A 17,059-nucleotide genomic window follows, 5' to 3' on the forward strand; every position below is an offset into this window, starting at 1 on the left:
CTGATGCCAAATTAAAACTTCATTACTGCTTCAATATAATTCAATAATAATTCAATATGATTTACTTATAAGGTTATAAATAGTATTGTTGTCAAAATTACATTCAAGTAACTCAAATAGACCATGCAAGTTATATATGAGACAAGTTTATGCCTCCTAAGCAATAGAAGAGGTGCTGTAATTTCCCCACCAACTTTCACTACTAAATGTGCCACTATACAATTATGCTCTGTCAGAAAAGACTGACACTAAAAAGCAAATAATCGTTATATTTAAGATATTAAATTTCAGCTTTTATTGTCGCACTGTCACTTCGTCCGCTCAGTTTCTCATTGATGTCCCGTGTTATCAGAGCTGGAGAAGCTGTTTATATTCAGCTAATATTTTATAAAACACTGACAGCATAATTCCTCCCCAACAAACACACAGTTACAACCACTATGAAATGACAATAACGCCATTAGCGTACTGGCTAAATTAGGCTAACGTTAGCTGAGCTAGGGTCTGACTCACAAGATGAAATCTTACCTTTGTCATCAAAATGTTTTGGTTTTCTTTGCCTGTTTATCTTGACTGACCTTGGCAGTCCCAGAATAACTTAGTCAACGTCCAGAAATCTGTGCAGAAAGCTGCTGTAGATGAAGACAAGGTGATGAATCGGCCTCTGATCGGTGCCACGGCTGTCTCTGACTAAATACAACCGGCCGCTGTCACATGGATGCGCATGCGCTAACCTGTGCTGCCCAAAAGGCAACAACAATGGCACTTCCGTTCGAATATTTCAGAATAAAAGCGACACCTTGATTAATATTAATATTAATATTAATATAATTAATATGTGCAAAGTATCATAGATAGATAGTAGCATAGAACTAAATAATAATAGATGCAGGAATCATGTCATTGTTTTAGACACAGGAACACTGGTGCTGTCTTGGCTGTTTTTTGGTTTAAGACAGAGAAGTCAGTGAGGTTTTATTTGCATTTCAATATTTGTCACAACTCTTGTTTGTTTTATTAAGAGTCCTCTTTTGGTCATATTTGTTTGTTTAATCTGCATCCATCTGCCCCCAACTGCCATTAAAATGTTAATTTGAGGACATGATTCTGGCCAGCAAATGTATTTGATTTTTATTTTTATTTTTTTCACATCTTATGAAGTTTAATTTAAAGTGAATTGTACAATGTCAGGACTCTGCTTTGACTGGCTGCTGTAAGTCAAAGCAGATTTTATAATCAAAAAGAACACATAACATTTTCATATTAAACTATTCTAATGAATCTTTAAAAAACAAACAAACAAACAAAAAAGTTACCATCAATATGTCATGCACACATGTGTGCAAGCCAGAATATTCCCTCTTGACTCTAGTCTCATTTGTACACTGAGCTGAGGTAACTGATTTCCTCCACCAGATGTTGCTGATTTGCAGCTGTGTAAGTGACAAAGAAAAAATGCTGAAAGGCAAAATATTCACAAAAGCAACATCTAGCTAACAAGGAACTGGATGAACCCTGACAAATGTATACCTGTAGTCTTTGTATTATATATAACATACTATACAATAACCTGTTGCTTTTTAGTTCTGTGAGTGACAAGTGAACAATGTGATAACCAGAGGATTTCCACAGAACAATGTCCAAGTGAAAATGTTGCACATTTGTACCAGTCAAAGTTCACTTTATGCAATAGACCGTCCATAGAGATGTGATACACACCCTGAAGAGTAATTCTTCAACATAGCGTTATGTGCAAGTCATTTCTTGCTGGTTAAACAATTAGTCCTCAGTAGGTTTTATTTGAAGTTTGCTGTCAGTAAAATTAGATGAATGCTTAAGTACTGGCAAAATGCCTCAAGGTTTTACAGACGTTCTGGAGGAGTGGAAATGTCTGGAGGATGAATATCAACAACTTCAGGTGAGAAACGGACCAAAATCAGTTGAATGTATCAGGCTGTTCACAGGAAGCAGGTGCAAGTCTTATGCTTACTGTTGTGTTACTCAATGTATATGATTAAGAGTTGTTAATGTCTAGAAATTAAACTTTCCATAAAACTTCCATATATCAGTAGTGCTTAGTTTGATGTCAAATATCTCAGCTGTGCTTCGGATTATAATCAATCATATTCCATTTTTGAAAGTTGCAATGCTCCTCTTGATGTACATTTTCTTTGGTTATTGATATAACCCCATGTTCCTATGTCATCCAGGACACACACAGAATGTATTTACAGAAACTGGATGAAATTTCCAAACTACAAAACAACTGCTCGTCCTCCATTTCCCGTCAGCAAAGAAGACTAAAGGAGCTGTCCCATCGAGTCAAAAAGTAAGTGGTCCCTCCACGGCTGTAAATATGTCATATTGTACCAGTGGTACAAACTAATGTTGTACTATTATATGATCCATCAGATGCAGCAAATCTCTGTCAGAAGAAGATGCCAAGAAGATGGATGAGATAAAAGAGAAAGTCAAGACTCGACCAAATGCTTTCTTTGAAATGGAAGCTTTTCTTCCAAAGAAAAACGGGTGACGACTTCTTTTTACTGATAAAATGAATGCGGATGTCATTTGATTACATTAATAATCATCTTACATTAAGTTAAATGAGGTGACATTAATATGATAATTTTGTATTTCAGGCTGTATCTCAGTCTGGTCCTGGGGAACGTGAATGTCACTCTCTTCAGCAAGCAGTCAAAGTAAGCAATGACAAACTAAAGCTAACACTCAATCTGAAAATACACATTTTATCTGCATAGTAACATTTGTTCAGTTAAACATTTTCCTTTTTAGAGCATTGATGAATTTCTTCCTTCTTCATTAGTTGAGAAAGGCCTTGTACTGTATATGAAGCCCTGAATGTGTCACATCTCTGTCAGATTTGCTTACAAAGATGAATATGAGAAGTTCAAGCTGTGCTCCACAGTCGTCCTGCTGCTGTTCTCCTTCATATGCTACTTCTTTGTGAGCTACAGGTATGCATCAGTACATCACACATCACAGCTGCTCCATCCTCTGAGTTTATTGTACGGACACCTCATGTGCTGTACATAAAAATCCACCACTTGTCTGATGTCCCTGACTTTAGATTTCTTGACGCAATCCTCAATTTCCAGCTGGTGTGGTACTACTGTACCTTAACTATCAGGGAGAGTATCCTCATCACTAATGGCTCCAGGTCAGCTCTACCACTTTATTAATTCTGCTCTTTCAGGATCATAGTTTATTTATATACTGTGCTCCAACCTTTCACTCCTTTATTGTAAAAATCTAGTAAGGGCAAAAATGTATTGTCACTGTAGCAGTTCATCTTCTTTTTTTGTCTTATTTACTATAAGTATTCCTTGAGCTAGTCATCTTAAAAACATACATTTTATTGCCTAATAAATATGTGTCCTATATCATAGAATCAAAGGTTGGTGGGTTTTTCATCACTACATCTCAGCTTTTTTGTCTGGTGTGATGCTGACATGGTGAGTAGAGGAAGATAAAAACATAAATAACAGATTAGGAAAGAAAACAAGAGAAAAATACATCAGTTAATCTGCATTTTCCTGCTGTAATCACACATTTTTCTCCCTTTCACACCTAAGGCCAGATGGGAACCTGTACAAGATATTCAGGAACCAGTTCCTTGCCTACTCCTTGTATCAAAGTAAGGTCAAAAAACAGTAAAAAACAGTGTAACAGTGTAAAACAGTCATGGTTCAAGCCTTTTAAAAAAATCAAACCAAAGCCTGATTTCCTTCATCTGGGACACACAGGTTTTGTTCAGTGTCTGCAGTGCTACTATCAGAGTGGGTGTCTGTACAGACTGCGAGCCCTGGGAGAAAGACACAACTTGGATCTGACCGTGGGTGAGGATACACTGGAACGCATCAGGGGCATGACGTACACACTTAGCCAAACTTATCATAACTCAATATTTCAATAAAATGCTTAGGATTTGGAAACTGTCATGTATGTGAGAGGGAGCTTTTTTCTGTTTTCAGAGGGATTTCAGTCGTGGATGTGGAAAGGGCTGACATTTCTCTTGCCCTTCCTCTTTTTTGGCCATGTGAGTACAGTCTGTGACAATGAGATGATGAGTAAACCTGAGGAACTTCCTCTAAGTAACTGCTTAGTTTGCATTTTAAAAAAACATGCTTTGTCACGGTTCAGACTGGGTTACACAGAACAGCTGATGTCATTCTACACTGAGTATTACGCTGCATGTTTGAGGGTGAAACCTTTTCCCTCGTTTGTTTGCATTACATTATTACTGTTCATTCATTCACTTGTAATCATTAGAAACCCTCAACTCTCATGTTTTGTCCTGTAGTTCTGGCAGCTCTTCAATAGTCTGTCTCTCTTCAAAATGGCTCAGCTCCCAGACTGTAAAGAATGGCAGGTCAGTGTTCTCACAGTCTTCAAGTACTATTCTACCCTGTTCCTGCATCAATGAGAGTTAAATGTTAATTGTATCTGTTTATCTTCCCATCATCAACATCAGAGCTTTTGTTAACTATTCACATTTCCCTCATATTCACATACTGGTGAATCAAAGATATAATGCTTACTCATGTTTTGTTTTATTTTTTCTCTTTTTTCCATGTGACACCAGGTCCTGATGTGTGGTCTCTGCTTCCTCATTCTGTTCATGGGAAATTTCTTCACAACTGTTGCTGTGGTTCGTCAGAAGCTTAAGAGCAGGAATCAGAAACCAAAGAGTCTGTGATACATAATGAGAAAATAAAGCATGTCTACAAAATGATGTCTCACATGTCTCAATCCAAATGGAAGCTCATCAGTAACATTATACCAGCTAGTTATTATGAGTCTACAGACTATTCTTACAAAGGATGTACAGTAGATATATAAATATAAATAATGTACCATGATTAATCAATCATCATTAAAGGTCAAATTATGCTCTATAATGCCTCTGTGTTCTTATCTTTGTATGTATAGGAAAACTCTCATATGAAAAGACAAGCTGTAAATAAAAGCACCCTCTAATTAAATGTGTAATTTACTGGCCCACTAACCTCTGTGAAGCAGTTTGGTTGGTATGTCTCCATCTTTTTTTTCTTGTCTGTGCATGCCTTTTTTTAAATTTCTTTTGTATCCGTTTTATATGGTTGATTTAAAACTGGGTGTGGAAAACTAGAGTTTCCCTGCAGCAATGAATAAACTGCAGCTCATTTTATAACATATCCTCTCTGTTAAGCTAACAATATGTAGAAGTACTCAATCCCAAATACGTAGTTTTATTTTTTGGAATTTGAAGTATATTTTGCTGTAAATTCTTTTGCTTAAATAAGTCTTGAATGTAGCACAAGGCAAAAAACTTCACAGGTTTGTCTTTAAACTTTTTTCTTCTTTCCTCTCCTATTAATCATCTCACTCAGATTTATCTGGTAACCTTTACATTAAGTAGCAGCTGCAGATAAACTGCACGTAACTACTCTGTAAAGTAGTTAAAACTAGCTCCACCTCAAGAAAGGAACAGTGAAATGCAGCTTATTCACTGTTCGATAAATTATTAACAATCAAATAATGTCATATAAAATAACATTTACTGCTATAAAGCCCTTTTTACTTTGAGTATAATGTTAGGATTTTGAACGCAAAACGGCATTGCCACTTCTTAATTTCTTGGGAAATTTTGAAAAGGACACCATGTGGCCTTGGAGCTGTGAACATAAACAGCCTCTGAGCTGAGGAGGACACGTCTGATGAGTCTGCATGTCAGCCTGTCAGGGATACTCAGAGTCTGCACTGCTGGCTGGATTACATAACCATGACCCTTAGCCTGCTGCACCTCAACAGTTATTTATTATAACAGGTTACATGTGCACATTGACATTAGGTAAGGCCTTTTTAGACCGGCCCAAGTGAAATCACGTGTCTGAAAAAACTTCAAAATAACCACGATTAAATCCAATAGCCCATTACAGCAGAATTGTTTCTTTAAAAATATATCTCTGGATGTTCTTAAACACTGAAAACATGCCCAAATAAGCTTTATCTAAGCGAGAAAGTGTAAGGGTCCACCCCCGCTGCCAGGCTGCAGTTGGTTTGATCCTACATGGCGTAAAGTTTCCTTCCGTATGGAGCGCAGTGTGAGCCTGACACGAAGAGGAGAGCCGAAGGTAAGACTGCTCCAATGTCACATTTTAACTGATTTATATCGACCTCTAGTCTGTGGCAGTTTGTGGGACGTCCTCCTCAGAGATAATACACTAACTCTGAAACTAGAAACTTTAAATAGAGAGAAAATACTCTGCCTTTTTGTCAAACATTAGCTTCAGTAAAGTGCTGACTCCGGTGTTACGCAAACTGAGGCTAACTTGTTATATCTTTTTGTGACACGTCGTTTCTTTAGCACGTGTTGTTTAAAACACTTAAATCAAATTTATACATGTTATTGTTTTTGACAACAAAATTTCATCTCTGATGTTGTCTGCGTTTTTTCATAGCATCATATTTTCAGCCAATGTTGTGACGATCCAGGGAATAGCCAGGGCCCTTAAGTCCACTCCCGCTGGCTACCAATTGTCATATTTACTGGTTTTATCTCATCGCAAGTTATTTTATCACTAGGGAAATCTTATAAAGTGTCACTTAACTTCATGAAAAACGAGTCAGACTGGTGTCTGGAGCTTCATGCACGCTGTTGGAAACCGGTGCCCCTGTCTCGACTGTTACACAACTATTTGCTTTTTAGCAGAAGTAGTTAGGATGAACTGCAGTAAACCCCCGACCATGTCTTTTTCATTGATCATTTAAAACCCTGGTGACAACAGCTGTGAAAGCGTCTTTCATTTGGCTTAACTGGTTTTAAACCACAGTCTCACATGATTTTGAATACACCATATGTTAGTCCACAGTAGGCGTATACTTGGACCTTCAGGACAACTTTGTCCACAGTGTCAGAGATGTTTGGGACAGGCAGACTATTTTTTGGTCAGCTTTTGTTTCCGTTGCCGCACTGGTAAGACATAAAGTACACTTTCTATAAAATATCAGAAAATAGTGAAAATGCCTGCCACAATTCCCCACAGGTCTGGGAGATGTATTCACATTGATTGTTTAATTTATCCAAAATCCCCAAAATGGTCAGATTCAGGTTCCTTTGTCATTTTTATGTAAATAACAGCTTACTGTCACATGAATGAATGAATGAATGACTTGAAGGGCTTTGCTCAATGTAAATTACAGGATAAGTCACAGGACGAAAACAGGCATAAAGAAGAGAGAGAGAAGTCAGCCAACAAATCATAATGAGTGTTTGTAATAGAAAAATAAGTATTCCAAGTACTATATTATTATTATTATTATTATTATTATTATTATTATTATTATTATTATTATTTAGTATTATACACAACAGAAATACAAACTCGACTCCAGCAACTGATTTAGCTAAAATAGTCCAAAATATTGCACATAACAGTTTGTCATTACAAATATTTTATATTGTAAAGTTTAAAGTTAAGTCTATAGAGAATATTGCACATTTGCTATGCTATATTATGAAATAAAAAAACAGCAAATCCTCACTTTCAAGAAGCTAGAACCAGAGATTATTTGGCATTTGGGCTTAAAAATAAGCAGAATGGTGAATCATTTATCAGACTGGTTGTTGAACAATTTTCAAATGTAGACTTTTCCCTCATCTCATGTCTTTGACAGGGAGATTGTGTGTGAAGGAAGAAATGTGTGTAAAAAAATTGAATTACTTAAATAACCAGTAGACATTGTCTGTGCTGCTGTGTAGTTCAGTTAGTGTTTTCCTGTTACTACCAAGCTGCTAACTAACGTCACGCACTGTGAACTTGAGACAGGAAGTACTCATGTTTTCAGTCTGAGCTGCTAATTGATCCTGCTGGGATATCACTTAGCAACAGACAGGAGACAATGATAGTTTGTGACCATTACCTATAAATAGGGTGAACAAAATATGCCTCTAAGTATAATGTAACCCAATTTGACTGCGCTGCAAACTACAGCCTCTGAAAGGTCACCTCTCTAAAACTGTTTTAGAGACACGTGCCTTGTAACTACTATGATCCCTTTTCAATTCCAGCTAGGGACCCTTGTTGTAGGTCATACCCTCTGTCCCTCTTGCCCTGTTTGTCTGTGGACTGTCCATTATCTAGTAGGGGCAAGATGAAAAAAACAAACAAGGGAGAAAAAAACAACATTTATAATAGTTTAATATCCTTCCTGAAGGTGGACTCAATCATTTTATTATAGCACCTAATACCTATCCCTCGTAATATTTAAAATTTAACATTTAACAATTTAAATTGGCTACAGTGATACATTGGCTCATATTAGCTCAGTTGCCAGTTTATTAGGTACACCTAGCTAAAACTAATGCAGACTGGTGCTGCAGAGCTGAATTGTTTCTGTTAATCAGCCGACCCTCATTGTTGGGGCGGACAAAATAATAGAAACACTTCTCTTTATGACACAGTGCAGTTCAACAGCAATACCAACTACAATGTAAAAAGAATACAAGATGGTTGCATGCTCACGTGCTGATTTGTGAAAATATCATTGAAATATTTTATTTAGGAATAACTGGAGTAAGTTTTTGTCTATGTCAGATTTTTGATCCAATAGGATTACAGGACATGGAGTCATCTTGACTTCTGTACCTTCAGGGACTGGCACATAGTTACCTCTGTACCTGGTAGCTGAAGTGGTTTGCCTAAGATCAGTGAGTCAGCAGTGTTGAGGTGAACGAGCGGGCGCTTTGTTGAGTGACTGTGCTCATAGCTTAGAAAAATTATGTTTGTCAGACTGTACTCTAGCCAGCTCGCAGGATCAGGAGAGAATTGGATCTCATTGTTTTCACTCCTCGAAGTAAATTGTAACCTGAGAGCCGAGAACATGAAGTCCTCTCTGGCTCAGTGTGAAAAGAGCTGCTGTTGCTGATGTATGACAAGAAATTCCTCCTGTATAGACAGCAGTGGGTTAAATGTTACAGAAGGTTGAGCTGAGTGATGAGCCAATCATCCAGTAAAACATGTACAAAAGCTGTCATTGTATGGTATAACGTAGAATAGTGTTCACATATGTTAGCAATCATATTGTTCTCCACAGTGACTTAACCAGTTTTATGCCAGAGTCCCCAGTTATGTTCAGCTGGATTCTTTTTTTTTTAACTGAGGCTGTAGACATGAAACTTATTGCAGCTGTCGCTCCAGCTCATATTAAACCCATTCATCACAAATTAGGTAAAACAGACTGTAGTGAGTATAAGGAAGGCAGTCAGGGACATTGATACTCCAAACTGTGGAAGTACAATAAATAATTATCTTTAAAGATAAATGTGGTTTTGGTTAATCTTTCAGTTGGCAGAATGGTTACAAAAATAACAAACGTGCACTAAGTCAAAACTGATTCAAACATATTTGCACTGTACATATTCCATAACTTAATGTTTATACTGTAAACAACAACCATTTTACTCAACATAATATTTATTAGTTTCTGTTCATACTGTATATTAGAGGTGTAATGATTCAAGAAAAGAGAGAATTATTTTATATATATTTTGGTACATACCTGCAAATGGTTTTAGCATTATTTAAGTGTTTGTTTACTTTTTCACTGCTCTAACAGCCGTGCTCTTACCGTCCCCATGTAGAGTGTCAACGTGGCAGACATGGACCCTGAGACCACCACACACACTGAGCCCATGGCGGACGAAGAGGAGCCTCTTTTCAGCAACCTGGACATCTTCCTCTTTTCACTAATAGTCGGCCTTCTCATTTATTGGTTCATGTCCCGCAAGAAGCCTGAGCCCATCCCCGAGTTCAAGAAGCTTGACACACCGTGAGTATCCATCAGGGTCAACCTGAGGTTTTAGTTTAGCTTTTGTAGTGTTACTGGGTTCCAACTGAGATCTGACTGCATCTTTAGGAGCAGAAAATGTCTGCTGTGACATATGAGACTCATTTATTCTATATTTTTGAGGGGCAGATTTTACTTTTAGTCTTAAATTAAAAAATAGATTTGACTGCCATTAAAAATGACAATGTAATTTGTAATTCTTATTAGTATCTTATTAGTAAATATTCTCATATCTTCCCATGCAAAAGTTGTGCGTTGACTGTTTTACACTTTAAATTACAAGCCTCATTCGTGCATTTTTTTTCATGAAGTTTTTGCATTTTGTTGTATCATTACTTTTATCTGTGCAGCTTATGCTCATAAAATTATCATTGCTTGTAAGATGGCCATATTGTAAACAATGCACACGCATGTGGATGCATACTTAAACAGCATAGCTTGACAATGGTGGGTCCAAAGTTTGCTCTCAGGGATCATGGGTCTTTATAATGTTGGGTCCTAGCACCCTGTTATCCCATAACAGGGTGTGATATCTATAGTTTTTGCTAGTCACATTAACCCCCCTGATCGCAGCTCTGTAGCATCTTAACCAGGAAGAAATGGCTTGAACTCTTTTGTTGGACCAAACTCTCAGTTACACTTGTGATCTGTGTGTGTGTATACACCAGGGGATGGTTTTGATTTCAGGCCTTTATTGTTCGTAATAGGTGTTTAAAATGCACGAGATGTGTGTGTTTTGTCATTTTATTTAAAATGAAATAAGATCTTCTATAGCCAGATTCTGTTTCTCCTCTGACATGAAGTAACTGCTTTTTCTCAGACATACTGTAGTTTGTGTAGAAAGCATTAAAACTGTACCGATTACAGACGACATGATGTTCTGTAGCTGGAAGGGATATTTTCATTGAACTTGTTCAGTGGGTGTCTGAGTTACAGGCTTCTTTTTTAATTAATGTTTTTTTCAGGGCTGCAATGAACTATTATTTTCATTGATTGATTGATCAGTCTGACAGTAAGTGTCTTGATTATCTGGTGAATCATTTTATCTTTAAAAAAAGATGCCATTTATGATTCCCAAAGTCCAAGATGATGTCTCCAGATGTCTCATTTTGCCTGTCCAGCTGTTCAAAACCCAGATATATTTAGTTTCCAACAAAGAGACAGAAAATCCTCACATTAGAGAGACTTGACTCATCAAAATGTTTTGCATTGCTGCTTGAAAATTAACCAGCAACTATTTTGATGGTCAAATTATCTGTCAAATAATCGATTAAGTGACTATTCCTCTGCACTTAAATATGCTTTTGTTATTGGACATTACTTATACTTCAGGATAGAAGTGTGTTTCTCCTGTGATCTGCTTGTGTCTTCTTACATAGTTAGAGAACAAATGTTTTCCCTCGTTTAGACTGTGTCATCAAAATCGGTGTACAAGCTATCACTAAATTGGCCTTGAAGTAAGTGTGAGAGAGTGCATGGCCTAAAGCTCTTGTAAATGTTCCACTAGCAGCGACCTTTGTTGTCTCTCCCCCCTCCTCTTTCACGCAGTCTTTCTCCTCTCTCCCACAAACTTATCTGATCTCTCTCTAAGTGACTGCCTCTTTCTCTCTTCCCTCTTCTGTTCCCTCCCCTCATCACTTATCAGTGGAGCGATGGAGGCTTGGCTTGATTTCAGTGGACTCTCCTTCCACTGGTCACATTTCTAGTCCCTCCCCAACCACAACACAATTTCTTTGGTCACCAGAGTAAAGCCACGGGCCAGCAGCAGCAGCAGCAGCAGCAGCCACGGCTGAGGTCTTACGTTAGGTTGTGTGAATGGAGACAGTGTTGGGAGGCTGAGCGAGGGAGATCCTGACCATTTGTGTGAAAATGGGAGGTTGGCTAAAAAAGGGGGGGGGCCCTGGTGAACATGTTTTACTTTGGGAAGAGTGTGTATCTGTGGAGGGCGGGAATACAGGAAGGGAACATAGCGCAACACAAGCACCGAGCTGGTCTCCCCTCCCCTTAAAGGGAGCAGCGATTACCTAACTGTTATGAAGGGGCGTAGTCTTCCATGTCTTTCCTGTGCTTTTGTTTTTGGCCCTGAACCCATTTGAAAGTTCCCTGGAGAACAAACGAGGAGGGCGAGCCAAGCTCCTTTTGTGAGTCCTCTCCAAAGGTGGAAAGTTGGAGGCAAAAGACAAGCAACCCTTTCTTTTGCCCTGAGTTACTTTTTTTTAAATTCTTCTTTCCCTACTCCCCTGTTTTTCTTTTTAGTGTGTGTGTGTGTGTGTGTGCGGGCTGAGCTGCTCTGCCATTGGAGTAGGGCCATGTCACAAATGCAATCCTTTTATGATAAATGAGGTTGCCATAGCAATGACATTCCCCTCTCTCCTCCAGTGAGATGGGGGCGGGGATACTTCAGAAAAAAAAAGACCATTCACAGCTCTCTCCCCCCCTTCAATGGTCCACCGAGGAGTTACTCTGATAATTAGCCAAATTCTCAGAATGGATATTGTAGACTTTTTCGTTCCGAACACCTTTCAGACCGGAGAGGGAAAGGGGCGGGGATGAGGAGGAAGGGCATTTTCAGCCTGAGAGTGTTTCAGTGTGTGTTTGTGTGAGTCAAAAGTGTGGGTCTGCAGCTCGGCTACATTTATGGGAAAGTCAGTTTCCCACCATTGTGTCCTCAGCGGTTGCCAGACACTCACAGGCTTGTAGGCTGATGTGCTGTACTGTGTTGTGTGTGTGTGTATATGTGTGTGTGGAGAACAGACGCTGCTGGTTTCAGAGAGCAGCACAGGAAGAGGCAGAGTTCAGATCGCGTTGGGTCTCTGAGGTGAAGGCAGGCAGCTCTTTCAAACCTGCGAGTGTCCGGCTGCCTATCTGGACTGGTTTTATTTTTTCCATCCTGTGGTTGTGGTTTGTTGACGTCCTGCTTTTGATTTTGAGCGTGGCGGTTCCCGGTGTGGCCTAGCCAGTGGTGCTAGAGGCAGTGGTGAGCTACAGGGCTGCGTGCCATGGGCTGTGTCTTCTCCCTGCCAGAGGACGGGAGAGATGCTACTGAGAGGTCAGTAAAGTGTTTGATTTACTGCTCAGTAAGGTATAGTAAGAATTTTTTTTATGATGCTTGTTTTGAGTTGTCTTATGCATTTGCCACCAGCTATTGTTTAATCCGCTGTTTGAATTTAAAACCATAGATCACTTTGGGAGTTTTAACTTTTTGAATGACACCTTACTAGTAATTGTAAAAGTGTCAAACTGGTGGCTATCTACACACAAAGTGTAGTTTCTATCACACACTGGGAGGGTTGTGGTTTTAAAAACCATTAAATGTTCCCTGTAGGTTATGTAAGAGATGGTGATAAAATCTGTTTGACCGCAAACACAATTAAATTATTGTCTCTTCTCTTTTTTCCCTCTCTTTTTCCACAAGCTCAGTCATTAACCTCACTGGCCATCACATTGTACAGCCTTGTTTAATTTTGCTCCATAAACAAACATGGCATGAGGTTTGATTTCCATTTCTTTGGTGTCAGGTCACAAAATGGGAAAAATGTGTCACTGATTGTAGTATCATAAGATCACCTCACTACTGAATGGGCCTGTGTTTCAGTGGAGGACTGAACTGACTCAGTGTGGTTGTTTGAAAAGGTTTAGTTCCTGTATGGATGAATGAATGGAAAGTCCATTTTGACAGTATATACAGATGATGAGCTCTGAACTGTTTGTACTGAACTGTAGGTTGTTCAGTGACTTAATGCCAGAAGACTTGAGTTTGTTTTTATGTGGGCCTCAACCCATTTTAGAAAGGAAAAGATGTTATAGTAGTATGCTGCAAACTCACAGGATACCCTGCCTTTAAAGGTGCTGTAAGTTTTTGCTATCGCTACATAGCCTGCGTTAGTTATGTTTTCTTACCAGTGTAGCAGAAACATCTCAAGTTCATCATCAAACTTCATTCTTTTACTCGCCAAGAGCTGACTCCAGCTGTGGAAAGAAACACGGTGTTAACTCTGGGTTTGCTTCTATTTCTGCCACTTTTCTTCTTCTGAAGCTAGCATGCTAACCAGCTAGCCCTGTTACATCCCATCTTATAATACTAATATAGTGAGTCACCAGAGAGTCCGCGCAATGCAACAACAGCTGAAGCTCATGTCGATGGAGTCAGCTCTTGGCAAGCAGATGAATGAAGTTTGATGATAAACTGGCAACATTTCTTCTGGACTGGTAAATAACAACTATTAATGCTAACACTGGCTATGTAGCTATAAAAGGTACATATAGCACCTTTAAGTGCTTTCATGACCCCTAATGTTAGTTGTTAACTGGTTGTTTTAGCAGATTATTTTATTCCTGTTTTAGAAATGGCAACATTAAAAACCTATAATTTACAAATTAAATTTCATCTGCTTTATTTAATGTTGGTCAGTTTCAGGCCATAACTAATATTTCCATAATGCTCGTGAGTTTGTCATCAACTATTCAGTTTTAGTCCATATGTTTTTTTTTTTCCCGTATATTCTTTCCATTGAAAGTTCATATTCTACTCAGATTAGAAATAAAAAATAAAACTTTAATTCAATTTATTGACATGGGAAATGGGAGGTTGAATAAATCTCACTTATTAGAATACAATCGATGCCTGTCGCAAAATGTCAGAATATTACTGACTATTAGTTTAAATGTTTAGTTCTACATATGCTCAAGATATTTGCATTTGTTGTCAGTGTTTTTGACACTGCATAGATTTTAAACCCTGGTGACCTGGCTGTTGTCCAGTGATGTACTAAAAGAGTCGTCCCTGTTGAGTGGCCCTGGGGCCAGTGAGGGGTGAGGCAGACGGTCAGAGCTGATAACTGTTCAGACGAATCTTGTGAAAGCTTCAGCCTGGGAGCAAAAGCTTGTTTTTTTTTTTTTAATTTTATTTCTATCAGGAATTTACACTTTGCTTCGGAGTGCAATCTGTATGAACCATAGCGGGGGCTGTTTTTATGGTGTACTGGGCATCAATCCCACATGCCTGCGCTCCGCACTCTGCCTCTTAGCTTGTAAATTGTTTGACTAAATGTGTTAGAGACAAAGTGGAATCAGATGTCTTCAGTAAATCATATCTTCATACTTCAGCTGATGAGGAACAGTTATAGGATAACTCCAGATACCAGAGACATCGCTGTATATAGCTACCAGACTCCACTGACAAAAACACAAATTTTACCTTGCAGAACACAGGAGTTGCTGGAGTACTGCTGCTCAATCAGTGTGTTTTTTGTGTTATTATGTGACTTTCCGACATTGAAGGAGTATTCAGAACCTTAGCATGAGTAGTACCGCACAGTAACACAAATAAACCTACAGAATGAGGCAGCGGTCTTCCAGCAGCTCCCATGTCCCACAAGTTAAAATTAGTGTTTTTGTCAATGGAGTCTGGTAGCAATATATAACAATGTTTCTGGTTGAACAAAAAGGATCTTACTCTTTCATAAAAAGACCTGTCTCTGTAGGAATCCTATCCATGATGTTGACACTTAAAAATACAATCTAAGCCTGTTAATGGGGAAAAATGAGCACTTAGGTGGGTGGGACAATTGCACCATTTTACATTACAGCAGCCCTTTGCAGTTGCAGGGTAATCTGTTCTTTCTCAGTATTGCACTGATTCCAAAAACTTTTGTCCCTATCAATCATTCACACCTAAAAACATGGAAAAATAAGGCCCAACTTTAAAAATACCAGATTTATCCTTTAAATTTATTGTATGGCAAATGAATATGCTTTCTCAGTTTCACTCCGCTTTAAGAGCTGTCCTACAGTTGAGCTCCTGGATACAGAAAATCTGACAATATATTCTTCTCACATTACTATTTGTCCCCTTTTATTCCAAATTCAGCGCAGACAGGATTGCAGCTGTCCACTCAGAGCTTTGATGCTGAATAAAGCGGCATTGCCTTTATTTGGCTCAATAATAGGTTTTGCTTCCTGTGTACCTTTTTTACTGACACTGTGTTCGCACATGTTGTTTTGATCTGTTCCCATCCATTAATTACTTCCTTGATAAATCTGATTAAAGCTTTTAAATTACCATGAGGTGTAGGCTGTAATGATTATGAATCTGCCACTTCCCTCTCAAATATACGAAAAACTGTGTAATATATTCTTGTGCTCAGTACGTGCTTGTACACACGGTTAGTGTGACTAATGCTTGTGTTGCTGCTGAGTCACTGCTCTGCTTCTCCCTGTTGTTGTAAGAATGCTGATCATTTAAAAATCTGTCCATGTCATGCTGTTGTTGTAAGACTGGGCAATATGACTGAAACCAATAACATGATTTTATTGAAATATGTTTTTACTTTTTCATATTCTTTTAAGTAGAAGTTCATAAATTTGGCCAGCACAACTTTCAAGTCTGATCAGTTTAATCATGTGACTGTCATAGTTGAACCTGTTGAACCATGTTTACCTCACATGCCACAGTATTACCTGTTACCACAGTTCGATGAGTCACTACTCCACTTTCTCCTTTGCTGTTTGAATTAGCTTAATCATTTTTATTCCTTCATCTGACTCTGAACTTCAAGTAGTACAATCAGTGATCTAAATGTAAGCAAAAGACTCATCTCACCACTGCAAGTCGAAACACAGTATAACATCATAAATGTTAAGTTATTACTGTTGGTAACACTTTACTTTAACCCCCTTATTTAGCTTTATACACAGTATGAGGTGTGGCTTGAATAATGAGACTAATGCTGTTTCGACTTATATGACGCCACTCATTATTTAATAGCTACACCTTGTATAAGCATTTAATAAATGATTTATACCGCACTGTAATGTGGTTGCTATCAATATAAGGTCATTTATATAAGGTCATTTAATTAATATGCAGATTTTTATTTCATGCTTAAAATGTTTTTAATGTTTCCTAATGCTGTTAAAGGTTTGTTTACATCAGTAATGTCTGTAAATTCAGCTAGAAAACTGACCTGTATTTTAAATTATGCTCAGCTCAGAACTCTCCAAAAAAGTCCTTATGTCTCTGAATGCAGCTCTAAATTTATATCGAACAAATAATTGAACTTTAGGCTACAACAGGTGCTTGCTTAAGTGTTTTCTGACTGCTAGTCAAAAGGCAAAATAACTCACAAGCTTTAAATAAGATTTATCTTACAGCTTGTTTTTAATCAGTGTCATGTTAAAGAACAAAATGTGTCTGTGTGTTTATTTA

General features: G+C 38.2%; 3 protein-coding genes across 7 annotated transcripts in view; 2 read left to right on the forward strand and 1 right to left on the reverse strand.

Moving 5' to 3' along the window:
• LOC108889801 (lysophospholipase D GDPD1) overlaps nt 1-729 on the reverse strand; it is a 48,102-nt gene extending 47,373 nt beyond the window's left edge. For 3 of the 4 annotated variants that reach the window (XM_051065435.1, XM_051065433.1, XM_018686434.2), the window contains exon 1: nt 529-729. The gene's annotated coding sequence lies outside the window, so the exon portion shown is untranslated. The remainder of the gene's footprint in view (nt 1-528) is intronic. The other variant, XM_051065434.1, reaches the window with a different exon arrangement.
• A 968-nt stretch (nt 730-1,697) lies between these two features.
• Nucleotides 1,698-4,919, forward strand: LOC108889800 (ion channel TACAN-like). Its single transcript, XM_018686433.2, has 12 exons — nt 1,698-1,918; nt 2,211-2,329; nt 2,413-2,529; nt 2,643-2,702; nt 2,883-2,978; nt 3,092-3,181; nt 3,411-3,476; nt 3,597-3,658; nt 3,768-3,860; nt 3,996-4,060; nt 4,325-4,393; nt 4,607-4,919. Exons 1-12 carry the CDS (start codon nt 1,850-1,852, stop codon nt 4,718-4,720), a joined length of 1,020 nt encoding a protein of 339 aa, XP_018541949.1. The 5' UTR covers nt 1,698-1,849; the 3' UTR covers nt 4,721-4,919.
• Nucleotides 4,920-5,979: 1,060 nt separating this feature from the next.
• Nucleotides 5,980-17,059, forward strand: part of porb (P450 (cytochrome) oxidoreductase b) — a 54,031-nt gene continuing 42,951 nt past the window's right edge. The window contains exons 1-2 of one of the 2 annotated variants that reach the window (XM_051065429.1): nt 5,980-6,137; nt 9,647-9,834. In XM_051065429.1, coding sequence (XP_050921386.1) covers nt 6,096-6,137; nt 9,647-9,834 — 230 coding nt within the window. In that variant the 5' untranslated portion in view covers nt 5,980-6,095. The remainder of the gene's footprint in view (nt 6,138-9,646; nt 9,835-17,059) is intronic. The other variant, XM_051065430.1, reaches the window with a different exon arrangement.

This window comes from Lates calcarifer, linkage group LG21 (genome assembly GCF_001640805.2).
Source record: "Lates calcarifer isolate ASB-BC8 linkage group LG21, TLL_Latcal_v3, whole genome shotgun sequence".
NCBI classification, from domain to species: domain Eukaryota; kingdom Metazoa; phylum Chordata; class Actinopteri; family Centropomidae; genus Lates; species Lates calcarifer.